Source organism: Alternaria postmessia (assembly GCF_024291825.1).
Source record: "Alternaria postmessia strain BMP 2775 chromosome Unknown scaffold_18, whole genome shotgun sequence".
Taxonomy (NCBI): Eukaryota; Fungi; Ascomycota; class Dothideomycetes; order Pleosporales; family Pleosporaceae; genus Alternaria; species Alternaria postmessia.
In genome coordinates, this window is record NW_026260091.1 from 367,828 (window position 1) to 380,960 (window position 13,133).

The following is a 13,133-nucleotide window of genomic DNA, read 5'->3' on the forward strand; positions in this document are numbered from 1 at the left end:
GCGGATATCACTACAATATCCAAGTCATGGCCGCATTGTTTGGACCATCTCACAGCTAGATGCCAGTCAATTTAGCGTCTCGCGGTCATTGGCCGCCCGAGCATGCGCCAAGCGCATCATGGTTCGGCTCGCTTTTGCTGAAGCAGCCACGCCCCGAGACAAAGATCATCACACGCCGATTCACTGACTATTCCATTTGACATTTCCTTTTCTTGATACTCTCTATCAACTGCTTGCCCGTGTTTGCGCACATTCATTGCTGGGGCGCAACGTTTCGTTCATCTTCTTTGCCTGCAGCTTTTGTCACCCTGAAGGCTTGCGATTCGCGCTACGCCTCCCTGGGCCCCTACATGGAGACATTGCCTCGCCAGGTACACACCAAAACTCAACACAACATTCATTACTCGCATTGGTCCACACTATCATCCTGATGCCACGTCCAAGGGGTGCGGCTACGCGCGCAGCTCCACGTCGCAATTCCTACCAAGATGACACGCCTTCCCGGACTCGTGGGCGAGGAGCAAAACAAGCCCCATCAGAATCAGATGCGCCAGACACGGTTGCACCAAGGTTCAGTCCTACCAAGCTGAGTCCAACCATTACCAGAAAAACCACTCGTTCTGCCTCCAACATTTCTGGCAACTCCTTCGAAGCTGCACCTGAAATTTATGCCTCGTACGAGCATCCATTATTTATGGTCTTCGGCCTCTCTCCCGAGTTCTTCGATGGTCTCAAGAAGCATCACGGAAAACTTCCCAAAGAGCGCAAATCGCTCGTGGGATCTCTGATGGAGCGATCGCTTAGCCCAGAAGACGAATCTGACTCTGAAGAAGAGAGTGCGGAAGAAAGTGAAGTTGAAGTGCCTGTTGCACCTCAGCCAGCGCCAAGAGGCGGCCGTGGACGCGGTGGTCGAGGCTCACGTGGTGGACGCGGCCGAGGCAGTCGCGGCGGCAGAGGTAGCCGGGGTGGAAGGGGTGGAAGAGGAGGAATCACGAAAGCGACCGCATCCGCCTCAAAAGCTGCTCGTAATGCTGCTGCCATTTTTCCATTTACAGAAGATGATGATGATCAACCGTCCAATCAGAGCACACCCAACGGCAATGCCAAGCCAACCATGCGACTACACAACCTTCACTCTGCGCAAAGTTCCGAGGATGAAAACGAAGAAGCAATTGAAGATGACGATAGCGAGGCTGAGTTTGATCGCATAGACGTCATACATAAACCATCAAGGACGCCACAAGGTTCTGCGCCACCTGGCCAGGACTCTTTCGACGACGATGCCCACACATCTGCCCCAGCGCCTGAGTCCAGATCCGAGCCTACGTCCAAGAGATCGGGCAAACTTGCGGTTCCCAAGATTGCTCTGCCGGACTCGGCTTCGCAGACGCCACGGGAATCCGCTTCAACACCTGCAGAGTCTGCGGTTCCAAAACTGCTGGATCCTGAAGAGGACGTCCTCTCTGAGTCGGATCTGCCCGATCCTTTTGTTGAAGATGCACCTTCTCCAATCGAGGCTGAGTGCGAAGATAGAGCAGACTACCTCTTGCAGAAGCGCTTCAAGCCGATGGCTGATGTACAAGCTGCTATTGCAGCTCTGACGAAGTTTCCGGCGGCGCAACGAAGTACTGAGAATCTCTATGCACTGACGCAAAATGCGCAACAGATTCTCAAAGCGTGGCAAGATGAATACCTCATGTTAGATGCAAGAGTAAGTCACTGCCATTCCTCTACTCTCACCCACTAATAGTTCCAGACCGCACCTCACATGCACCCAGCCAAGAAAGCCTGTAATGGTGGGCGTATTCCTCTGGCCCCGGAGATCTTCGAAGATATGAAGGAGGCTGATCTATATGGCTATGTCTACGACCCGAAGAAGCCTCCAGGCTGCCAGGATCCTTGGGCACAGCGACCAGGTGCAGAGAAGGGTGGCCGGAGAGAGCTACGTACACGTCGCACACGTGACATGCTAGAATCAGCAGCTCCTAGCGAAGACGAAGGCGAAGAAGACGAAGAAGGTCGGCCATCAAAGCGGCAACGAAGGGCCACCCGCAAGTTCGATGGCACTGATACCGGGACTGGAGCCAATACCCCCAAGAAACACAACGGATGGGGCGGTGCACGCAAGAAGGGGGTTAGCCGATTTGCAAAACCGACCTCAGAGACACCGGAACCAGAAGGAAGAGGCACGAAGCGAGCACGAACAACGGCTAGTAATTTACTCCATCAACGCATCCAAGAGATGCGGGAAGAGTCGGTTATTGGCAGTTCCGGAGATGAGGAGTCCTCAGCAATGGATGTCGACGAATACTCCGACGCAAACCCCAAGCGCGGACGTCCAGCTGGTAGTAAGAATGTAGCTCGGCGTAGCGACTATGGGGTGAAAAAGGGTCCACGAAAGAAGACGAGCGAATCCGGAACCCCGGTTCCTTCAGCACATGGTCCGAACGCTCCGCCACCCGCACTGAACTCAATGAGTGAAGGTCAAGGTCAGTTTACCATTGATGCCCAGCCTTTCCCGGATGGCATACCCTTGATGGCACCGAACTCTGCTGAGACGGTTTTCCAAGGCACATCACAGCACACCGCGCCACCTCAAGAAGTGCCGCTTGTGCATCCAAGTGAGTCTAGTACGCCTGACGCATATATGCTCACTGCACCGCTGAGCCAATACACGAATAACTATGTCGACGAGTCATCCCCGACTTCAGGCTCGAGACGAAAACCGCGTGTGAAGAGTGAGAAGCGAAGCCAGTCTATGACGATGTGGTGGGCTGAACGCAAGGCGAAGAAGCGTGAGCAAGACGAAAAAGATGGAAAGCCTGCAAAGCCCACTCCCTCGCGCTCGAATTCATCAAACCGGAGGGGTGCGCGGCAGTCTGGAGGCTCGGCAACTGGCGCGACGCCCCAACCACAGGCTTCAGAGTCGCAACAAGCATCTCCAATCCACCATCCTCAACATGCTCCTCCACAACACAGCCCTCATCACGCCCCTCCAGAAGCATACCTTCAGTACACTCAAGGTCCTCCTGGCCCACCGGGTCATTACATGTATGTCAGTGGGCCACCCCCACCACCACCGCACCACATGATGATGCAATACTCGCCACTTGCGGCGTTACCAACCGGCTCTTTCCCGAGTCCATATGCCCACCATCCGCCCCATCCTCATTCAGGTATTCCCCTTACTCAGCCTCCGAGCTCCGCGGGTGGACCATTTGGAGCTGGCCCCCGTCAGCTTGCTCCCGCACCCATGGGCATGCCCACATACCCTAGCCCGTACGGACCTCAAAGTCCAGCAGGTGGAAGGCCAAAGAGCAGTGGTCAGTCCTTACCGAGAAGTACTGCTACAGTGCAGAATGGACAGCAGGTGCTGGCACCTGCTCCATCTCAGCAACAACCTCAACAGCCACAAGGGCAGCACTTCAGTCCGTATGCGCCGGTGAGCGCGGGAGGTGCTGCGGGTCGGGAGATGCCTTTCAAAGTCATGGTACCTGGGCCTACGCCAGAAAGGAGAGGAAGTCGTTAGAAACGGCTGTCTCCTCGTAATAAACAGGCTGTTGGAGCAGGCGATGAGAGTGATGATAGTATATACGTGCTTGATTGATTGATTGATTGATTGTTTGTTTGTTTATTTTGCTTTGCGGTGAGCAGAGCTGGGAATTGTCGTGCGTGGTAATGAAAACAGGCTGTCAACGAGCCTTTGTATTATAGTAATCATACTGAAACTTTCACCTACACATCTTCTGCGCCCAGTTCCTGCATGCATACAACAAGCTGATGCAAAATCTATTGATCTTTACGACCCATTCCCTACCTCTTCTATTTATAGTATAGCCTTGGGTTTCATCTCTATTCCGACCGTGTGGTCTATCGTTGCAATGTTTCATTCGACCAGAGCTTATCTCAATGACCATGTAGCTGGAGAAGCCTATACCACTAAGGCCTGAGATTACTAGCCCCAACGATTGTTCGTTCAACGCACGCACATTCGTACCGTCTTAGACAATATGCTTACCAACATGCCCTACGGCTCACTGACGAATCTCTAAACCATCAGCAGGCATATATCAGCATACTTACGACCATTCACTAGTAGAAACCCCACTAATCTCAGCGCAATCTGCACGAGTACTCAGTCTGACTGGCCACGCTTCCATCTGGACGATAAGGGTCAGCAGCCTTCAGATGGACTATAATTCCCTTCTCAACACGAAACTAGTGATCACCATTTCGGTGGTAGGGAAATGAATCTAAGACACCCATACAACTAGTCTGGGAGTACGGAAGCGACTGTCGGGACAGGCTGGATCAAGTTTGAGGTGAACGCCCCAGATGAAGTAAAGAGAAAAGAGGGATACTTCACGTCACAAGAGGAACAGGTGTAGCAAGTCAGATGAAAGTACATGCTGTAACTGAGACGATGAACAGCACGCTCGTATCATGAGATACGCATGATTAAATGGCAAGAACGCCAATCATGATATTGTGAGTATATTATCTCACTTTATGTGAAACCCAAGAGTTCGCAAACTTGGTCCTATCCTACGGTCTCATATGGATGAACTACTTTCACATGTTATTTAACCTGATCACTGCCAGCACTCAGTTGCTCATGACCATGAAACTCCTGACTCATATTTACCTAGAAACCCAGCCCTAGTGCCAGAAGAATATTTATGAGTGGCCTCGACGATACTTCGTCCAATTAGTTCGCCAGCAGCTCAAGCCCCTTACCACTCGGGACGCTCTGTTCGCAGGACGAGCCAGCCTTGGGAATCGTGTGAAAGAGGGCAGGGTGTGAGAGGGCATTCGCCGTACTTGTGCTTCAGAGAGCACCTCCAGCGTGCGCACTGAGTGTTGTTCTCGACGCAGTTGCGGCACCTGGCACCGTTGTCGCACGGCAGATTCTTGTTGTAACACTCAACGCACGAGATCACTAACTTGGGAAGTTTGCTGGTCCCAGAAGGTTTGACTACGTGTGCAGCGCCACAGAGAGACTCGCCATGGTTAGTGATTTTCATCAAACGGCTCTGGCTCTGGCTGAGTTGCGCCTCAATCATTTTGAGCTGGTTGCGCTGGCGATCGCAAGTACTGGTCTTCTCCATAAGCTTGCTCTTGACATCATCGATATCAGCTTGATTGCTCTTCTCCTGGGCGGCCTCAAGATCATCTTCTAACCCAGCGACCTTGAGCTGTTCAGCCACGATCTGGTGGCGTAGATCGGTTATGAGCTTCTCTCGCTGAGCCAGGGTGTCGGCTAGGTTGCGGGCTCGGTTGAGGTGATCAACGGAGTTCGTCCAAGCGCGGGATGCCTCGTCCCGTTCGCGAGTCACCCGGTCGATGGTACGTTCACTCTCTTTCATCTTCTGCCTGAGGTTTTCCAGCTCGTGGTCTTTTGCGGAAAGAGCGTTCTCTGTCGTCTTAATATGTCCTTTTAACTCGTCAATCTCAAGCTGTTGTGTCTTGATCTTGATCTCTTTCTCAGACAAAGATCGACCCATTGCTGCCTTCTGAGCTTTGTTAGCTTCGTTCTGGTATTTGAGTTTGCCGAGCCGCACGCTGATGTCGTGATCAACGTCTCGAAGGACTGCGTTGTTTGTTTCGAGGGTCGAAAGTTGACTCTCTAGCTCCAGCTTCTGCTTCTTGATCGTGTTGAGCTCTTTGCCCAAGGACTCCCAGTTCTGCTTGGTCACCCGTACAACGGCTTCTTGATCGAATCGGAAGCCTGATGGTGAGTACTGGAGCGATTCAGTGGGGGTGGGTGGATGGGTGGGTCCTACACCTGCCGGTAGCTCAAGGCCTGAGATGAGGAGCGGCTGCTTGCACAGTGGTGATGGTGAACGCCTACGACGATGATGATCGCATTCGCTATCGTCGTCGCTTTTGTAGCTGATGATTGCCTCGGCCATAGTTTCGAAGAGTCTCATGTTCTCTGGACGGTACTCCAAGATCGGCTCGGAGGCGACAAGTGGTGGTGCCGCGAGCTCTTGTTCCTGGAGGAATGCAGCGACGGATTCGGTAGGCTGAAACGACCTTGCCAGCGGAGAAAAAATGCTGGAGCCAGACTGGACACGACTGGCGAAACGAGGGCCTGTATGGCTTTAGCTAAAGGTCAGAACGATACGCCGTTGAAGCACCTACCATTGGGCGCGACAGTGAGCGGCTGCGGAGGTGGCGCAGGCGTCGAAATCGGTGTATACAGCTTCTTAGCCCTCATCATGCTTGCAAGGTCGGAGAAGCTGTCACGGTGAGTTGGCTCTACGCCCTTGTTTGCGAGCGTCATCTTGCCGACGAGACCGTTAGTAGTGCTCTTTAGAGAGGCACTGTCACCGTCAAGGTCGATGAGATCGTGAATCATGGTCGTGTCACGAAGGAGGAAAAGAGACGACCTTGTGAGTGGACAGCTTTTATGATTGTGCCCGGTTGAGGTGAGAGAAATCGCAGTCACCGTAGCGCCAAACGTGGGATCAACTCTTGGGGGCAGGAGCGGTGGACGCGCGGCAACAACATACCGTTGAGCGAACCTAGATACTGGAAGGTGAAGTCCATGCAGGAGCATACAACAGATGATGGGTGAAATAATGAGATTCAGAATGGTAGATGGTAGATGGAGATGTAGGTAGCTCGGGAAGTCGTTCGCATGGGCAGAGCATGCCCTAGAGTATACGAGCTGTTTTGTCTTGTTAGCGCGTTGACTCGAACTACCTCGCATACCTCCAGGCTACATGAAAGTCAAGTACGACTTACAAAGGACACGCATGGTATACTCCAAGTTGAGGTTTCTCCATAAAGATCCGACCGCATGCTTGGTAAACTTGTTCTTCGTGCTGATGGCTTCCTGGGGTCATGCCTGGGTATCAGTCTTCCTTTGGTTCATCACTCCGAGTTTAGTTTGATCCTCCAATAGGCTCCCTCTTCTTCATATTCTTCTCAAGCGCGGTTCACTGTACAACCGTGTCCTTCAAACGAACGTATCGTGACTGCATAATCTCTAATTCCGTCAACGCTACTTCCCAGCACCTTCATTAGCTCTTTCCGGTGTTGTCAATAAGGTATACTGGACGGCAGCTATAGATGGAATGAAGGCGGCTTCGACGACGACATCATGTAAGTCCAGTGAGAAGCCAACGGTAGCATCGTCGTTAGTAGCAGATTATCCTACGCATCCTTGTATAGACCATGCACCAAGCGGAAACTCAGACTGAAAAGCATCACATATGGCTGTTTTGACCACGACAAGACGAGAGCATGATTAATCTATGAACATGACTTGATAGTATGAGAAGTGAAAGATTGTGGACGTGAGAACTGAAATGAATCACTGCGATAGCTCGATGATTTGAACGGTTGTATTTCAGACACAACCTCAGAGCCAAACTTACGATCTGCACATGCTTGAACCCTGAACTTGTGGCCAGTATTTGAGATCTACTCTGACCATCAATCGCATCACAGATCGGAAATGGTACGAACGAATGACGAGAGATTGACATATTTGACTTGCGCAGCAACGATTCCGGAGGGCCATCAGGTGCGTATGAGGTTCAAGCATGTTGTCCTGATGGCAGTGATGTTCATAGGGTGTTCAGGAATCTTCTTGATCACCGGCCAAATCGCTTCAATTCCCATGCTCTCAAAGGAGGATAGACAATTGCAGCCCACGCGAAACCGACAAAGTTGCCCATCTGATCACGTTAGTTACAAATAGCTCAAGGTTTCAGCTTTTACTTACATCGGCTCCGTAAGTTCCAACCTGTTTAGCGATTGGTCCAATGTACCAAACCTGAGCCATACACATGATTGCGCCGATCCAACCAATAACGAACGCTGTAAAAGCGGCGATACCGAGTGGTAGCTTTTTCTTCTGATTCCAGACTTGCCAGTTGAAGCCGGTCTTGCGACAGAAGACCAAGTGCTCTTCCAGGATAACCGCGATCCAGACAGAGACCCAATAGCCCATGAGAGCTAGAAAGTTGGTGAAAATCTCAGCAAGATGTGCGCGTCCGGCTAATGCGCAGACTGTATAGATGACTACACCAACGGTATTCCATATCACTCTTGGTATAGCACCCGCATAACGTCCCAGTATCTGCGCATCAATCCCGGAAGAGTACGTAGGGACAATGAGGTTGGCGACAAGACCCAAGGCAACCACCACGCCGCAGAAGGAACCGAACGCGCCTAGCGGTTTGTACGCTTCGACTATGAGAGCGCCTTGCGATATTCCGTACGCTGCTTCCCAGTCCGTGTTGGTCAGCATACCGCATGCGAGGCCGATACCCAAGATGAAGGCGAAGGTGAAACTGCACATTAGACCTAGCATGGTCATGCCAAATATTTTGAATGACGATGCGTGTTCCGGGTAGTAGACGAAGTAGTCGGCTGCTCCGCCACCGTATGTGATAGCTGCGGCGAGCGTCAAGCCGAAGAAGCTGATGCGATTGCCAATGATAGTGTCTGGGTCTTCATCTCCGTGAGACTCAGAGGAAATATTAAACTGCGGACCAGCAAGGCCAGCTAGGATGCAGAGCACAATCAGCTGCGGTAGCCAAGCCCAGCGCTCATAATAGTGAAAGATCTGGTAGCCAAAGGTAGTGATAGCCCACGCGATGATGGCTACAATAATGATGCCGACTACGACGGACATGGAGTTGTCCGAGACAGCGGAAAGAATCTGTCCGGCGACTACACAGTCGATCATGCCTAAAAGGTGCGTGTACCAAGTCAATACATGTCTCACATGCAGCTGGTACAGGGACATGTCTTACCGTAGCCGAGCAGGACGATGATGTTGAGCAAGACAACGACCTTGGATGGCCACCAGCCCGTGACGTATCGTGAGAAGATCATAGTCCGATTCCCACCCTTTGGGCCAAACGTCGCGATGTAAGCCACCACTAGACAGCCAACGAATGCGCCGAAAACGCCGAGCAAACAAGCATCGAGGAAACCAAGGGCAAAGACAGCAGGACCGAGCATGCCCAGCGTGATGTTGTTCGCCGCAAGATTGACGCTGAACCACATTATGGCCACTTGGGAGTAGCCAAGCAGACGCAAGTCCTGTCGCTCCTCTGGCTCGACGCGTTCTATGCCGCGCGCCTCAAGGTTGTACGCGACAAGCTGTCTCTCAAAGGACTTCCACATGTCCTGCCACTTGCTCTTTTGTGCCAGGTCTTCATTCTCAGTATCGCGTGCGCTGACAGGCAGTCGGAGCTCGTTGCTCGCATGCGGCGCAAATACAGATTTCTTGTCATTAGGCGGGTTCGTGTTGGGTTCCATGACGTCGGCGACCTACAGCCATTAGTAGCAGCCTCGGAGCGAGGGAAGCAAAGCATGAGTCCTTTCGCAGGCTTTAACCTGATCAAGTTCAGACCGTATATCTCAGATCGCCGCCAACAAAGACGTTGACGAGCGAACACCGGTCTCATGCGCTGTGCTATCTGACGTTACCTTGATCGGGCTTTCTGCTACTCGGATGCATCCTGGCTATATTACCGTACTTGTAAGGAGACAACGACGCGTTCTAGGAAATGAGAATTGGGTATGAAGAGGTGAATTGAGTGTCAATGGGAGCGAAGAGCGAAGGGGGACATGATCAAGAACCCCGCTATCGTGCCGTCCCGAAAAAAACTTGCGCCTTTCCCGTGTCTTGGAGCCCTCACGTAATTAGACCAGCTCAACTTGCTCACCATCTTTGAGTTATAACCGAGGGTTCGCGCATGCGCAACAGACACGCGTAGTGATGGTGGTGGTACCATCGCAACCCTCCGAAGCCATAGCTTCCTCCAGTTCACGCGGTGCAACTTCGGGTCCAGCCTTGCCGAGCTAACATCAGCGCGTCAATGCTGCAACGACGCGTTATCTCTGACGGAGCTACAACTTCATCTTGCACCACGGCAAAAGCACTGCGGTGTCGCCGACGAGCACAGACGACCCATGGCGACGTCACCTTACGCATCCAGCAAGTACACGCGGCGCTCTTATCATCTTCGGCGTTTACCAATCATCTGGCTTGCTTCGGCGCTTGCCCGACCTTGCACACCATGCTCTTTCCATCCAGCTGCAGATTGGTCCTCTCCGTTCCTGCGTTTAGCATTTGGTATACCACTGCCCTACTGTGTTTTCCCTCAGGCTATGACTCTATTAGGCAGGTCCGTATCTGCTTAGTGACGCATCAACATCGAATCATCGACATCCGCAAGATGCAACTCGCCGGTACTACTGTACCTCGAGTACAATTACCATCCCCGGTTCTTCCTGTGGAACTAATGCGGGGGAAGGTAACGGAGGCTAAACCAGACAGGACTACACTTGAAATATGTACCCTAGCAAGCACTATCGGATGAAGCAATAAGTACCTGCCGGGGTGCGTCAGTCTTGAACAAGCTTTACATTCATCCGAACCATTCTTCGGAGTTTATCCACCATGAAGCTGGCAAGAGCGTTACTCATGACCGCTGGTCTTGCGCCAAGACTAACTTTTGCTACGTCTGCGACTCTTGGGCGAGACAACAACAGCACGTGCAGGAAGACCACTGTCGCCATCATGTATGTTCTACTTAGACAGTAGAGTCCAATTGGCTGACCGTGTGTAGAGGTGGCGGGGTTGCTGGTATCACAGCCGCAGTAAGTCTACATGAATATTTGTTCTACAGAGGGAGACGCCGGCAAGACTGAACAGCGGCCGGATGGATCGGCCCGTCCCACAATTACTTTAGACATGCTTCTTTATCCATATACTAACGATTTTTAGCAAGCACTTGCCAACCAGTCCGTCACTGACTTCCTGATTCTGGAGTATCAAGATCACATTGGTGGCCGCATGCGAAACACCAAATTTGGCTCTGATCCCAGCGGCAACCCTTACACCGTCGAGCTAGGCGCGAATTGGATTTCCGGATTAGGTGAAGATACCGTCGACGGCCCAGAAAACCCTGTCTGGACTTTCTCGAAACAAGTCAATCTTTCTAGTCCCAATTCTGACGCCTTCTCCATCGCGACCTATAATGAGACGGGTGCTGTAGATTACACGGATATACTAGATGAGTTTGAGGAGTACTGGAGTATCTTCGAACAAAGCGCTGGTACTATACTATCAGAAAACTTGCAAGACAGAAGTTTTCGCGCCGGCCTGTGGCAAAGCGGATGGAGACCGAAGGGCGACCCTGCACGCAAGGCTGTCGAGTACTATCTCTGGGACTGGGAGACTGCCCAAGTAAGAATTATCCGAGAGCAAACATCCCTTATACATGCTGATAGGTCCGCTCATAGACACCAGAGGAGTCGAGCTTCGTTTATGGTATCACAGGATACAACCTGACTTACTACGCTTTCTCAGAGATTAGTAACTGTATGAAATTGAATTGTGGAAAACGATCTAGACTAACTCAAACTTTCGACAGTCTGTACCGACCAACGCGGTTTCAATACGTGGCTCAAGCATCAAGCGTCCAAATTCCTAAAGCCCAACGATCCACGCCTCCTTCTCAACACTGTCGTCTCAAATATCACCTACTCAGATACTGGAGTACACATCACCACCTCGGACGGCTCATGCGTAGAGGCTGACTACGCCATCTCTACCGTCTCACTTGGTGTGCTACAAAACGACGCCATCACATTCGAGCCTAAACTCCCCGAGTGGAAGCAATCCGCCATCGCCACGTTTTCATTCGGCACATATACCAAACTCTTCTTCCAATTCAACGAAACCTTCTGGCCAGATGACAAGCAGTTTTTCCTGTACGCCGATCCAACGACACGCGGATACTACACTGTTTGGCAGAGCTTATCAACAGAAGGCTTCTTACCAGACTCCAACATCATCTTTGCCACACTTGTCGACGAACAGTCTTATCGCATCGAGGCACAAGACGACGAGACCACAAAGGCCGAAGGCATGGCCGTTCTCCGTAAGATGTTTCCCAATACCACTATCCCAGAACCGATTGCCTTCACCTACCCGCGTTGGTCGCAAACGCCATGGTCTTACGGATCCTACTCCAACTGGCCTGCCGGCACCACGCTCGAGATGCATCAAAATCTTCGCGCAAATCTAGGCAGACTATACTTTGCTGGCGAAGCAATGAGTGCGGAATACTTTGGCTTTCTTCACGGCGCGTGGTTTGAGGGCCAAGAGGTGGGAGAACGTATTGCGGGGCAGATTACTACAGAGTGTGTCAATCGTGGGAGTGGATGTGGATCGTACAACCGCTACGAGGTCTTGCATGGAACCACTGAGTTGTGGGAGGTCAATGCATTTAACGGAATGGGGACGAGTCCGTTCTTTGTTGCCGATACTGGGGAGGCAGAGTAGATGGGTGGCTGGAAGCAAACGCGGCCGCGTGAGACATGGCGCTTTTGGAATCGTTTTGCTACACGTCAGGCGTATATTGACTTTTGGAGTCATCAATCAAGAATCCGAGACGCTAGCAGCTTCGTACTTCTTTCTTATCGCTTTTCTTCCTTCTCGTCTTCCGTTTTCAGTTCAAAGTCCGCCCAAATTGGCACATGATCACTTGGCCCCATCTCTTTTTCGCTGTCCATTACTCCACAAGCCTTGACACATCCCTTCTCCCACGCCTTTCTCCCAGCGATAAAGTAGTCCACTCTATCACAACTACTTCCCCATTTCCGGCCTCGCGAAAAATACGTATACCGTCGCTCTTCTTCGTGCATCTTTCTCCAAACATCAACACCACCAAAGCCATCATTCTTGTCCTTCCCATTACCATTCAGCAGCTTAGCATGAAAGTCCGCTCGATTGATAACGTGTGCCTGTGCGAAGATACGTAAATTGGGATGTCCATCTCGCTCATCAAGGGCAACATTCATATCGCCTGCCAACAACACATCCCATCCTTGTGCCTCCAGCTCCTTGCATTCTCGCATTAGCAGAATATGAAATTTGCGTTTCCTGTCATGCCGCGTGCCTATTCTGGCGCCTGTTGAGGGATCAAAATAGGCGTTATCAGTTCCGTTTACTGCGTAGATGTTGAAAATTGCTAGTTTCGCTTCACTGGTCCTCGAGCTGACTTCTACAATGTGGATGCGTCCTTCTTTATCCCAATCTACTGTTCGCATGGCGATATGATAAGTACCCATGAGATCGTGACGGACGATACTGCATA

General features: G+C 51.5%; 4 protein-coding genes across 4 annotated transcripts; 2 read left to right on the plus strand and 2 right to left on the minus strand.

Annotated features, from left to right (window-relative positions):
- Positions 1–430: 430 nt before the first annotated feature.
- Positions 431–3,529, plus strand: J4E82_004082 (uncharacterized protein; the record flags this gene model as incomplete). The annotated part of the gene is made up of 2 exons (XM_051730364.1): positions 431–1,711; positions 1,757–3,529. The coding sequence occupies 2 exons, from the start codon at positions 431–433 to the stop codon at positions 3,527–3,529; spliced, it is 3,054 nt and encodes a 1,017-aa protein (XP_051589992.1).
- A 1,204-nt stretch (positions 3,530–4,733) lies between these two features.
- On the minus strand, positions 4,734–6,361 carry J4E82_004083 (uncharacterized protein; the record flags this gene model as incomplete). The annotated part of the gene is made up of 3 exons (XM_051730365.1): positions 4,734–5,883; positions 5,947–6,094; positions 6,145–6,361. The coding sequence occupies 3 exons, from the start codon at positions 6,359–6,361 to the stop codon at positions 4,734–4,736; spliced, it is 1,515 nt and encodes a 504-aa protein (XP_051589993.1).
- Positions 6,362–7,604: 1,243 nt separating this feature from the next.
- On the minus strand, positions 7,605–9,282 carry J4E82_004084 (uncharacterized protein; the record flags this gene model as incomplete). Its single annotated transcript, XM_051730366.1, has 3 exons — positions 7,605–7,688; positions 7,736–8,706; positions 8,772–9,282. 3 exons carry the CDS (start codon positions 9,280–9,282, stop codon positions 7,605–7,607), a joined length of 1,566 nt encoding a protein of 521 aa, XP_051589994.1.
- A 1,147-nt stretch (positions 9,283–10,429) lies between these two features.
- Positions 10,430–12,319, plus strand: J4E82_004085 (uncharacterized protein; the record flags this gene model as incomplete). The annotated part of the gene is made up of 5 exons (XM_051730367.1): positions 10,430–10,551; positions 10,599–10,629; positions 10,757–11,218; positions 11,275–11,353; positions 11,406–12,319. The coding sequence occupies 5 exons, from the start codon at positions 10,430–10,432 to the stop codon at positions 12,317–12,319; spliced, it is 1,608 nt and encodes a 535-aa protein (XP_051589995.1).
- Positions 12,320–13,133: the final 814 nt, after the last annotated feature.